General features: G+C 39.6%; 2 protein-coding genes across 3 annotated transcripts in view; one reads left to right on the forward strand and one right to left on the reverse strand.

The window, feature by feature from the left end:
• Positions 1-4,674, reverse strand: part of LOC128012056 (kelch domain-containing protein 8B-like) — a 112,260-nt gene extending 107,586 nt beyond the window's left edge. The window contains exons 1-2 of one of the 2 annotated variants that reach the window (XM_052594974.1): positions 4,463-4,674; positions 3,952-4,045 (exon numbers count right to left, since the gene is read on the reverse strand). The gene's annotated coding sequence lies outside the window, so the exon portion shown is untranslated. The remainder of the gene's footprint in view (positions 1-3,951; positions 4,046-4,462) is intronic. The other variant, XM_052594975.1, reaches the window with a different exon arrangement.
• Positions 4,675-7,417: 2,743 nt separating this feature from the next.
• Positions 7,418-11,371, forward strand: LOC128011301 (amphoterin-induced protein 3-like). The gene is made up of 2 exons (XM_052593539.1): positions 7,418-7,627; positions 7,726-11,371. The coding sequence occupies exon 2, from the start codon at positions 9,343-9,345 to the stop codon at positions 10,786-10,788; it is 1,446 nt and encodes a 481-aa protein (XP_052449499.1). The 5' UTR covers positions 7,418-7,627; positions 7,726-9,342; the 3' UTR covers positions 10,789-11,371.
• The last annotated feature ends 1,609 nt before the right edge of the window (positions 11,372-12,980 follow it).

Here is a 12,980-nt window from a genome sequence, read left to right on the forward strand (position 1 = left end):
TGTGGAAACTTTAAACTGGATTGTGTGCCTCTCCTCTCTTCCTCCAGGCTCTGGGACCCTGATTTCCAAAGGAAATGCAAAAGTTTCTTTCATCAGAGAACATAACTGTGGACCACTCAGCAGCAGTCCAGTCCTTTTTGAAGTGAGACGCTTCTGACACTGCCTGTTGTTCAAGAGTGGCTTGCATACGTCTTGCATACGTCTGTGCATAGTGGTTATTGAAGCACTGACTCCAGCTGCAGTCCACCCTTTGTGAATCTCCCCCACATTTTTGAATGGGTTTTGTTTCACAATCCTCTCCAGAGTGCAGTTATCCCTATTGCTTGTACACTTGCTTCTACTACATCTTTTCCTTCCCTTCGCCTCTCTATTAATGTGCTTGGACACAGAGCTCTGTGAACAGCCAGCCTCTTTTGCAATGAACTTTTGTGTCTTGCCCTCCTTGTGCAAGGTGTCAATGGTCGTCTTTTGGACAACTGTCAAGTCAGCAGTCTTCCCCATGATGGTGTAGCCTACAGAACTAGACAGAGAGACCATTTAAAGGCTTTGCAGGTGTTTGATTTAATTAGCTGATTAAAGTGTGGCACCAATTGAACCTTTTCACAATATTCTAATTTTCTGAGATACTGAATTTGAGATTTTGTTTAGTTGTCAGTTATAAACATCAAAATTAAAAGAAATAAACATTTGAAATCTATCAGTCTGTGTGTAATGAATGAATATAATATACAAGTTTCACTTTTTAAATGGAATTAGTGAAGTTAATCAACTTTTTGATGATATTCTAATTATATGACCAGCACCTGTACATAGGCTACTATGATACATGTCATTATGTTATTTACAGAAGTCATTTAGCGAAGAAAATATTGGTCTGGATGACCTGAAACACACTCTTAGATGATATACTGATATTTTTCAAGAAAATACAGGAATTCTATTTATAAGTATATGAATACAGTCATGGCCAAAAGTTCCAGCAGTGCAGAGCTTGCTCAGGAACAGCAGCAGGTTGATTTGGGTGGTGTTGGTGCAGTGGATAAGACACATGCCTTTGGTGTGAGAGACCCAGGTTTGAATCCACTGTGAGACACCAATGTGTCCCTGAGCAAGACACTTAACCCCTAGTTGCTCCAGAGGAATGCGACCTCTGACATACATGGCAATTGTAAGTCGCTTTGGATAAAAGCGTCAGCTAAATGTAAATGGGAGCATCTGCACACACAGTGAGGCCAGGACTTTTGGTCTCAAGCCTGAAGCCACTTCTCTCCAAGAAAAAAAAAGGACAGACTGAAATTCTGCAGGAAGTACAAGGATTGGACAGCAGAAGACTGGTGCACATTTATTTTCTCTGATGAAACTCCCTTTCTGACTGTTAGGGACATCTGGAAAATTGAATGTTCAGAGAAGAAAAGGTGAACACTACCATGAGTTCTGTGTTGTGCCAACAGTGAAGCATACTGATACCATCCATGTGTGGGGTTACTTTTTAACCAAGTAAATTATTAATCATAATTCTGCCCAAAAAACACTGCCATGAATAAAGATTGGTATCAAAACATCCTGCAAGAGTGATTTCTTCCAGCATGATGGAGCACCATGTCACAAAGCAAGAGTGATAAAGAAGTGTCTCAAAGATCATTATACTGAAATTTTGGATCTGTGTCCAGGCAACTCCCCGGACCTCAATCCCAGAGAACCTGCAGACAGTGCTCAAAAGGCGAGTGGACAAGCAGAAGTCCATAAACTGTTATCAACTCTGAGAACTAATAAAGCGGAATGGATCGCCATCCGTCAAGATTTGGACCAAAAGCTAATATCCAGCATGCCAGAGCGAACTAGAGGTTATAAAGAACAAGGTTCAACACTGTAAATATTAACACTGTAAATATTGACTCGTTATATATTTTTTTGCGAAATAAAAGCCTTTAAAAAAAATATGATATGCATCTCATTGTTTTTGAGTATACCATAGAAAACATGTGGAAAAATAATCTACAAATACTAAAGCATCAAATTGTAAAACACAAAATTTATATCACTACCAAAACTTTTGGCCAATACTGTACTGTGGCTCTGCATGCATATGAAAGTCACAGTTGCCAGACAACCAACACTTCGCCAAACAATCTGTGTATGCATAGGTGTGTTGGTGTGCGAGTGGGTGGCGTGAAACTCAAAGCATATTAATGTGAGCATGTTCTCTGGATAGCTATTAACAAGTCTATAATTAATGTTGTAAACTCAGTAGGGTGTAGGGACCGTGAAGGTGTGGGGACCCACGGGCTGCTAGCTTTAGTGAGTGTACTGAGAGGCCATCCATCTCATGTGACCGTAACATTTCTCTGTGGTGAAAGAGCACTTCACAGGAAGTCAGCCCTTTCTTACACGTCAATTGAAAAGAGAATCACTACAGGCCATTATTAGCCATCTTTACAGTTCCTTCTGGTTATGTATATGAGAAGATTTGAGACTAACCTTCATAAGTAAATAAAAGGAAAGATCAAGGTGAGTGTAATTGGAAATCCATGCACAATCATTTTATCTTTTAATATTGTCACTCTGGTTCAAACAAGGGGCTTTTGACTTAATGTAACTTTATAATATCTCTGATTGGAGTGTCACCTCAGATGTTTGACAGCACAGTGAGGGGCTGAAATAACAGAGACCCTGGAGGACGAAGCCCCCCTTCACCCAACCTCAACGATAATTAATACTTTAAATTGCCCAGCACTATTAAACTTTAATTTCCCAGCACTATGACATGGATTGACATCTTTGTAACAATGAAATTGTGAACTGATGGTGCTTTGAGGATTGACGCCGCTTTGCTAATTTACATTCAGTCATCCCTCATTCAGTTCTTAAATCGATCGTTATACAGGCTGCAGTTTCTAGATATGGCTTTCCACTTTCTGTGAATCAGCCCTTGAGCATCTCTCTTCACGGTTTCTGGGTTAAAGGGGCTTTCCAGTACTCAGTTTCTGGGGACTTTGTGTTATTTAGCCGAATTGGTGTCAGGTCGCATTGAATGGGGGCAAAGAGGCAAGTCCCTTGAATCCAGAAACTACAGACAGCCACAAAAGGCAGCATTTATTGGGAGCACACACAACTCATTACACTGCTCATTAATTACCAGATGACAAAGCAGCCACTTGCATATCAGCCTGTGGTGTAAATGGGGAAAAAGTGCAGGTTAATTTTTCTAATGATTATGCAAATTATCGCCAAGCAGATGAAGGTTATCACGTCCGCGTGCAAGGCAGTAATTACCTCCTCGGGGATAAGCACGAGACAAAAACATTAAGCAGAAGAGTTTAGTATGATACAGCAATGCATTTAAAACATCATCTTAACAATCAAATAGAACTTAGTGGTCAAACTAAGAAGTCTGACATTTAGGACTTCATAGGAATTCACAAGTATATTGAAATAACCATAGCATATTAGCATATCACTATTAGGTTATTTCATTCCGAATTCTTACTTTTAGTGGTCGGAACACTATATATATATATATGTTATATTAAGACATTTTTGTTCATGTTACCTTTTATCAAAGCATTGGCCATGATTTGCATTAATTAATAGACAAATAGCTATTTAATCCGAACTTTAAGAACTTCAGATGAAGGGAGTGGAAATTACATATGAAGACAGGTTACACAAACTGTGGACATAAAAGATGAAGGGCACAACCACAGTCTTTATTGCTGTGAGCTTGTAAAATGGTTTTGCTAAAACATTAATCCCAAAATTACAATGCAGTCTGAGATAAAAGAAAACAGCCATGATGCAACAGGTGATGAAATTAAGCGAGATTAAAGATTTACTGTGACTATAAAAGCACTTTTTGCTATTAGATTTGTTTAATCAAGCGAATAATAAAGTTAGCTGCCTCTCACTAAACTACCATTCTCCATAATAGAAATGGCCATTTTCTTAACAAACCTTTGAGAGAATGTAGCATCAGCATCATAACAGCTGGGGGTTGTGCAGTGCTGATCGACTGCGGAACAGCATCTCCAAAACCGACGAAAACACACTGAAAGGAGCAGAAGACCGCCTTACCCAGTCGTGAACTCAAAAACATTCATTTACATTAAAAACTGTACATACTACACCACCCAAAACATATACCCTGAAATCAAGATTGAATCAATATACCCGTTTCAACCAACATTTTAATGAATCCAAGATAGCCAAGCTTTCCTAAACCACGACTGTAAGGTTTCCATTATATACGCTTTTCATATGACGGCAAGATGTTTACTATAAATTATAATATAAATTATTTCAATATCGTGTAAACGTGTTTGCTTAACATCGAAATGCAGATTATTAAGCTATTGGTAGGTCATCTCAGAAACATGCACAAACTAAACACATAACCATGCGTCTCGCGCATATGAGAAAATAACACGACAAACTTTCACTAATGACCCTCTGCGCGTATTATTACCTTCTTGTTTTGTCCTGCTCAAGCAAATCTCCCAAAGAGAGTGAATAAGAGCGAGCCTCTTCAAACTTGAGTCAGATTGTGACCTCGACGCGGAGACAGAAGTGTTCTGCAGCGGTTAGTTGGGGTTTAGGACAGATGCTCCTCGCATGAATATCTCCATTGGCTCAGCATCACTTACTTCGCCCTCCCCTGAACGCTCAGCAGCGCTGATCCAGTCCCTACCTCCTCCTTACTTTGACAGACAAAGTGAACAACAAAAACGTATAGATTTATTTTACATCTTTTTATGTAGGCGAAATTAAATGTCTTTTCGAGAGTGGTTGTGCAGAATAAATTGGACACTTTATATAATCTTATGTTATTATCTGCAATAACTTGTTACTAAAATATCTTCATTAATATCTGATTTGTTGGTACAGTTGACCTTATTTAATAAATTCACTTTTAAATGTCTTTGTGCTCTGTTTTACCCTCATCATTACAATCTCTCTGTGCTCGTGAAGCATAACCAGAAAAGAAACACGTGTTGCCATTAGAATGCGTGATGTGGAATTTCGAAATGAAGAATTGGTGATCCTGTTGCGATCCTCCCTCGAACCCTCCTGTGCCTAGCATGCTCCGACTTTTATAACAAATGACAGGGGTTATGGGGGTGCTGTGAGTGACAGCCTCACTAACGAAGTGCATCAGTGCAAGCTGTTTTTGTAACACTACTGCCCCCTTTTGGTATTCAGTAATATTGTCACACCTTTTACTCGAGTGGGTAATTTTAGGATAGGTTCATAGCCACAAAAAAAAGGGAAAGATGCAATTCATGGTGTCACACTCAACTGGAAATTGTGTGTGTGTTCTCTGTGTAAATTTCCTAGTAGAGGGTACATTACAGTATGCAGACAAATTTCTTACAAATAATCATTCATGTATTTGGAACCACAAGCGAAGTGTGACTTAATTAAGAGCAAAGCAGATGAATCAGTCATGGCTCTGTGTCCTAGGAAATGGGAGTATAATGTAAACCTTCACATTATTTTCGAGTCATTAGGCAAGAACACAATACTCCTAGCTGTGCTATGGCCTAAAAGCAAGTTGTACTACGCTTAAAATGTGGACTAATTATGCAACAGTACCCCATTTAGCCTGTAATGAGAAATCTTTGACTACCACAAAGACAATTAATAAGTAAAACACACATTGAGGTAATGAGTTCAAATGAAAGTGTGTATTTGTGAAACAGATAAAGCAGCATATACAGAAAAATAAACAGGCAGATAAAGTATTCGATCCATTCACCTTTAAGAAAAGGACTGCACATGTAAATTCATAAACTAATTCATAAGCATTGTGTAAAAGACTTTTCAAGAGAATAAAGTGAATAGTCTCTGTTGCCCTGCTAACTGTTTACACAAGCAATGACAGGTCTTATTGTTACAATATAGTGTGCAGTGAATAGACCTTCAGTCGCTCTGAAGAACAGCTGGGTCTTGCACACTAACAAAGACAGAGATCCACATGAACATACTCACAGACATCAACACACACACACACACACACACACACACACACACACACACACTAACACACACTCAGACTATTCAGTGTAACTAATTATGACTCTCCTCACCGCATCCTTGGTCAACTCGATAGATTGATCTCATTTGTAGATTCTCCTGAGGAGGAATTACTGCCCGTTGTCTCCAATCGATCACCTCTGCAGACACTCTGTGTGAGTTCACTGCTGAGCTGAAGACAGGAGGTCAGCAGGAGGAACTGAATGCTCGAGTCAAACGTTTCTGGCAGGCCAACACAAACATCTTAAACACAAAGAAAAAGCAAGAAAGAATCATCAGTGTCTAAAAAGCTGTATTTCATAACATTATTTGATAGCATATAGACTATTTAACATATAATCAGGTTAAAATAAATATTGAACATGTCACTAATATTTCTAAAGGTGCTGTTGACTTGAAATTTTCACCAGTAGGTAACAACCCAAGTAATCCATACATACAAAGAAAACAAAACAAATAAGTTCAGAAATTAAGTTATGCATAATAAAGTGGAACTACACATGGAAAAGTACTGAACACATGAAGAAAGGGAGGAGCAAAAAGACATGGAAAAACAAGACACCAGCTGAAATCTATCAGTAATTAGAAAGCAATCCTGCCCTTTGTACATGGAAATTAATATTAGCTGGTTCAATCCCAACACCTACAGTGCCAGGATGATGAAGATGAAACAAGGGTGAACATTTCAGCAAGACAAAGATCCCAAACACAGCAAAGAAAACTCTCAAATGGTTTCAGAAAAAGAAAATAAAGCTTCTATGGCCCAGCCAATCACCTGACTTGAATCCAATAGAAAATAATAACTAAAGATCAGAGTTCATAGAAGAGACCGTCAGGACCTTCAAGACTGAAGACTCTGTGGAAGAATGAGCCAAAATCACACCTGAGCAGTGCATGCGACTATTTTATTTCTGAACTTGTTTGTTTCATTTTATTTATGTATGGATTGCTTGGGTTGTTACCGACACTTGGTGAAAATTTGATGTCGGCAGTACCTTCAGAAATATATTTACTGGGATAAATAGTGACATGTTCAATACGTATTTTACATGGTGTGTGTGTGTGTGTGTGCTACAATGGTTCATTCCAAAGTGCTTTTATTACGTTTTAAAAATATATAATATAAAATTTACATAAGAAAAAACCCCCCGAAATAAACAGGATTTTGAATTATATGTATAAAACCAACCAGTAAAGAAAAGAAAGCCTTACTTTTTACTCAGTTCTCACAGTAATATGATAACTAGTGTGTTTCCCATTAAACACTTATAAACACTGGGCTGATATTCAGTAAGTTTGTGACATATGCAAGTGCTTCCATCTACTGGTTGTTTATATGAATAACCTATTTGACTTCAACGTCTACGTAATTCTAATATATTAATTAAATACGTTTATTAGTTTTTTCTTATGATTTTGAAACAAAATATTTTTGGAAACACACACACACATACAGGAAAACAATGCGAAAAGATCTTGTCAGCACTCTCCAGAAAACAAACAAAACAACAATACCTTACTTCCGCCTATGTCCTGCTAAAGCGCGCGTTTAATAGAAAATTGTTAATTTTCACTCAAATGGACGTTTCCGTTTAACGTAAGTGAGATTTGACAACTTGAAATATATTCTTCTACAGCTGGCTAACGTTTTTCACAAAGACTAATCAAAGTAATTTAAATGGTTTGTCCTCACAGAAAATGTAAGACTGCCATGGAATCCAGAGCTTCTCTCTTTCAGTTAATTTCCCACACATTCAGCATTTCACGAGCCCACATCCTGTGAGTGTGGAGTAGATCTACTGTGCAAAGCTGTCTCCAGTCATTTTCTGGAATACTGTAAGACATATCAGTGGGTTTGGTCTTGTGTGGGAGTACTCTGTGCTTTTGTCAGTGTGACTGCTGCCAGCTATCTATGCCATGTGTCAGTGTTTCTGAAGAGATGCCACCCTAACAGAATGACACTCTATAAAAACAAACATCTTAATTCCATTTCACACTTTTAGATTTGTCACATGCTGTGACTGATTATCTTACCATGACTCCAAGATCCATTATATTCTAAAACATTATGCATGCATGGGCTCCTTTTATACCCATCCAGTTTTACTAAAAAGCCTGGACAAATGAACTGAAGGTAGATGCCATTAGGTAATTATATTAAAAATTATCTTAGGTTTGTCTCAAGCTAAGCGATTCATTAGATGGAAGAATGGACAGATAGATAGATGTTCATCTAATCAAAAGAATCTGGGACTGTGGTAAAATGACAGATATTAAAATCATTTCAGATGGACTGGATGATGATAGTGTGCCAAAGACACCTGGAGAAAAACACAAACAAACTGAGATCAATTCAGTGTGACAGCAGTCAGCTCCCTCAGGACCACCAGGACAACCGACAACAGCTGTCAAACACCGCCTGGCAGCGGAGATGAGGGGGAGTCAAAGATGTGGTTTCTAAGCTGACTGGTACCTCATGCTATGCAAAAAAAAAAAAAAAATATCTCTCTCATCCAAGTCCAAATGTTTTGATGATTTTCATGAAATGTAAGACAAGACAAACACACAGCATCCTAAATCCTGTTAAGAGATGTGCTCTGTGGGGGAATATTGAAGCGGAAAAAGACAAATCCAGAGGGGATTAAAGGAACCAAACAATTGGAGAGAGAGAAAGAGAGAGTGAGAGAAAGATAGAAAGAGAGAGCCGTATCGGGAATAATCACAACGTGAGAGGGAGAGACGTGAGGCGGTGCTTTGAATAGGAAGCAGAGGCAAGGATGGGAAGAGATTAGTGCTGCACTCTGTGGGCTCATCACTCAATGAAAGGACACTCTGGAAACAACAAGAGCACTCAGCCGCAGGAGAACCGGGAAAGGTGCGAGTTTGGTTTTAGGGATATATTAAACTTACTGGAAAACGCTTTGGACTTTCTGGATGCTTTCAGATCAGGATAATCTGTTTCAACAACTTCTAACCATGGATTGTTACAGCAAAGTAAGATCAGAGGAACCGAATCTAAGAAGGTTCTGAGTGACTGTTCTGGTAGGCTTTCCTGTGCATGTTGTGCTAATAGAGTAGGTAAACCATGTAAAACATTAATTTTAAATACATCTATTAATGGCATACTGTTTTATTCGAAGTCCGTTCCATGCCACAGATACTGCACATCTGCATCCTCATGGCCATCTGTGAAATATTGAAAGACGCGACAGATGTAAAACAACCTTTCTAGGATTTAAGAGCAGAAGGCTTCCTGTATCAACTGAGCTGGCGCTGTTCCTAGTGTAATCCTTTTTATGTGCAGCCAAAAGAATGACTTCTACATCTTGTGTGGTTTTGATCTCACTCTTGGTTCGGCTCTCGGGGGCTATTTGTCCTCAAGGCTGCCTGTGCATCTCTGACATACTGAACTGTGGCTCCTCAAGTCTGGATAGATTCCCTAACCCGCTTCCATTCACAACTTCTGTCCTGGACCTCAGTCATAACAGACTAACATGGCTGGCAGCCGGCAGCTTCTACGGGCTCCCAAGGCTGCACACTTTGCATATGTCCCACAACCGCATCTCCTTGCTCAGCCCGGGAGCTTTCCATAACATCAGCAGTCTTCGATACCTGGACCTCTCTTCCAACAAATTGCAGGTGGTGGGCAAGCATCACTTCCAGGACCTGCCAGCCTTGGAGGTGCTGTTGCTGTACAACAATCGTCTAACCCGCGTGGAGAGCAACACCCTAATGGGGCTCGGCAGTCTGAGGAAGGTTTACTTCAGCCTCAACCAGATCACAGACTTCCCGTTCTTCTCGATTCGTAAGCACAGCCACCCCGACCTGGTTACACTGGACCTCTCCTCAAACCGCCTGTTCCGTTTGCCTATAGATGACATTGTAGTGTTGCCCGCTGCTGTGCAAAAAGGCCTGTTCCTGCACAACAACAGTCTGGAGTGCGATTGCTCTATGTACCGCATGTTTTGGCACTGGGAGCAGAAGGGATATCCAAGTGTGAAAGACTACAAGGATGTCTACAAGTGTCTGATGTACGGTGAGCCTCAAATCTCAATTAACTTTCTGCGCTCTGCACACTTCTTTGAGAACTGTACCATTGGGAAGATGATATCCCTGATATCTCCGAAGGCTGATAGAGTTGTTTACGAGGGTGAACAAGTGAGACTGGACTGCACCGGATCCCTAAACGCAGAAGACCTGTCTTACAGCTGGATCATTCCTCACCAAGAAAACATCTCTCAGCTGATCCACAACGGATCTCTACGTCTCAATCAAGATGGTAGCTTGGATATTCTAGCTGCCCAGTCCCTAGATTCGGGGGTCTACCAGTGCACTGCTGTGGATAACTCGAGGATGATCAATGAATCACGAGAAGTGAATTTAACGGTGGTAGCCCAGCGTGCCATGGAGGAGCCGTTCAACACAGGCTACACCACTCTTCTGGGATGTGTGGTGACCCTTGTCCTCATATTGATGTATCTGTATTTAACCCCATGTCGTTGTGGTTGCTGCAAACCTCCTCCTCCCTCTCCGGGGATCTCAAACTTTGGGGAAGACCGCTGCACTCTGGCCTCTATCTTTGCGGCTCCTTCAACCGATCGAGTCAAGAGCAAGGCTCAGTCCGACAGGCACGTGGTGTTCCTCGAGCCACTCGTGACAGGGAAAAATGGCCATCCGAAAGCTGCATGTGTTGTTGAACAGCCTACAATTGAATGGGACACAGAAAACTTCATAATTAGAGAAAGAAAGGACTGTTAGTAGCAAATTTGTGACTTGAAATCCCACAGAACTGCTTAAGCCTGTTTGAACCATAGGGACAAGCAGCACAAATTAATCTGTCATAAGTCCCTAATAAATTATTTTGGTCCTCAGATGTAGAGGGTGTCTCCTGTCTCACAGTATGAAGTGATCCATTTGTTTACGCTGAATGCGTGGGACTGCACTGCTAGTAATGCACTGAAAATCTAAAGCAGTGAATGTATCATTTTTAAGACTCGAGCATGTGTATTTTCAAGGTTTGAAAGAAGCACAAGTTTGCTCTATAAATCTCAACAAAATAATGTGATTGTCATGACAACAGCAACATTTAAGATGTCTCTAATGTAGTGTTTTATTTGCGCAGAACAAACGTTGAATCAGAGCTGCCTTTGATTCTTGTATGTGGAGCACATCTATCAGCTGGCAATGACCACAAGCTCTTCTTGCAAGGTTTTTCACGAAGATAAACCACTGCCCTTTGAAGGTAGTCAAAACCATCTAGGTGCTGCTGAATTTATACTGTAAGCAGTCATTAATTTAAAGAGAGGACAACAGAAGGCATTCTGGACCCATTGAAGACTGAGGTTCAATCTCTGCAGTTGTAAAGTAATTACCATTGAATAAAGCTAATCCTTTGTCAAGAAAACATGGTGGTAAAGTTTGGTGCAGAACTATGACGCAACACCAAGCAGTTGCGAAAAGTCAATAACTCCACAACTCAAAGGGGAGATGTGATAAATGAAGAAGAAAAAGCGAAGGCAATGTAGTGATGTCTGTTTATGTGTGATATTATTCATCTCTGCACTTTGCATCAAGCAAATCGCTCTTTCATTAAAGGGATGTACTATGGGAGAGGATTAACACCCCTGCCAGAATTTTCCCTTCCACACCGTGCACAGTATGCAAAGTAAAAGCAAAATATGAAAATGAAAGAGCACCATGGCAAAGGTGCAGAGTTAATCCATGCAGCCCATTTCCAGATGTGATCAGATTTATCTGCAGCAACCCGATTTAACATTCGTAATTCGTCGACATGTGTTCCCTGGCTGTTCATCTGTTGTGCAGTCCTGCCAAATGAAATGTTACCAGATCTACTCTATAATATAGAAGTATATGTATTTATATAAAGCACACCTATGTGATCATGCACAATAATTTCTCATTAGATCACATACTCTTTAAGTTTATCCAAACCTGTACATCCTTAAACATCAAAACAGCATTTTTAAAAACTGAACAATTATTTAGACTTGCCAAAAACAGACTGACCGATCTCATCAACAAACTCATATCTGATATACTCAAATCAAGATATATATAACATTGCCTGTCTCATTCCAGCCTTGCCTTTGTGCTGTGTTTGTAATACTAGTGTTGTTTTGAGAGATGACTATATCAAATGAGATATGAGATGACCATAGGTCAGATTTAGCAGAATTCACTTTGGGGCAAAACTAGGCACTCCAGCAATTTTTCAGCCTTTCCTTAATCCTTTAATCTTTTTTTTTCCCTCCTCTCTCTCATGCGGGTATGCTTTGGACTTCTATTACCTACAAACCTATACTGAACTCAGGTGGAGATGTATGAAGAATGAATGTGCTTTCAAAATGTAAACTGGTGAGCCACATGAAGAATTGTGCAGAGAACACATTTCCAAACCATGCAAAAGAGTTGTTTAAACAGACATAGTGAAATATGCCTGATCATTTTAAAACATGCTTTTAACATTGCACTTTCAACAGCCAATTCTGGAATAAAAAGCCAGATCTTCTATTAACAGAGAAAAGCACGAAGAAACTCACATAATCCAGGTTGGATTCAAGAAATAGCATAAAAAAAAGTGTTTTGAACAAAATCTTACGCATTGTTTTCAGAGACATAGTCATTTATCTGGTAAATAGTAACATTTGTGAAATGCCCTGAGGTATTTTCTACAAAACTTCAGCTAACCATATTCATGTATGTCATGTACAAAGGGCAAATTCAGATTCAGTTTTGAAATCTAGATGCATAATCTTCATAATATAATTGAACACATTAAATTGTTCTTTTTTGACAAGAAACATAAGCCCCTTTAGAAAACTGCATCAGCATCAGGACAGCAGAATCAATTAGGAAATTATGCCCTCTGCTGGCTGGCTGTAAAACCATTAGTTTCAATGGTGTCAATGCACACATATAAACAACTCTGG

Source organism: Carassius gibelio, chromosome B23 (genome assembly GCF_023724105.1).
Source record: "Carassius gibelio isolate Cgi1373 ecotype wild population from Czech Republic chromosome B23, carGib1.2-hapl.c, whole genome shotgun sequence".
Lineage (NCBI taxonomy): Eukaryota > Metazoa > Chordata > Actinopteri > Cypriniformes > Cyprinidae > Carassius > Carassius gibelio.

Coding starts and splice junctions, on each gene's coding strand:
- LOC128011301 (XM_052593539.1), top strand. CDS start 9,343: ATGACTTCTACATCTTGTGTGGTTTTGATCTCACTCTTGGTTCGGCTC.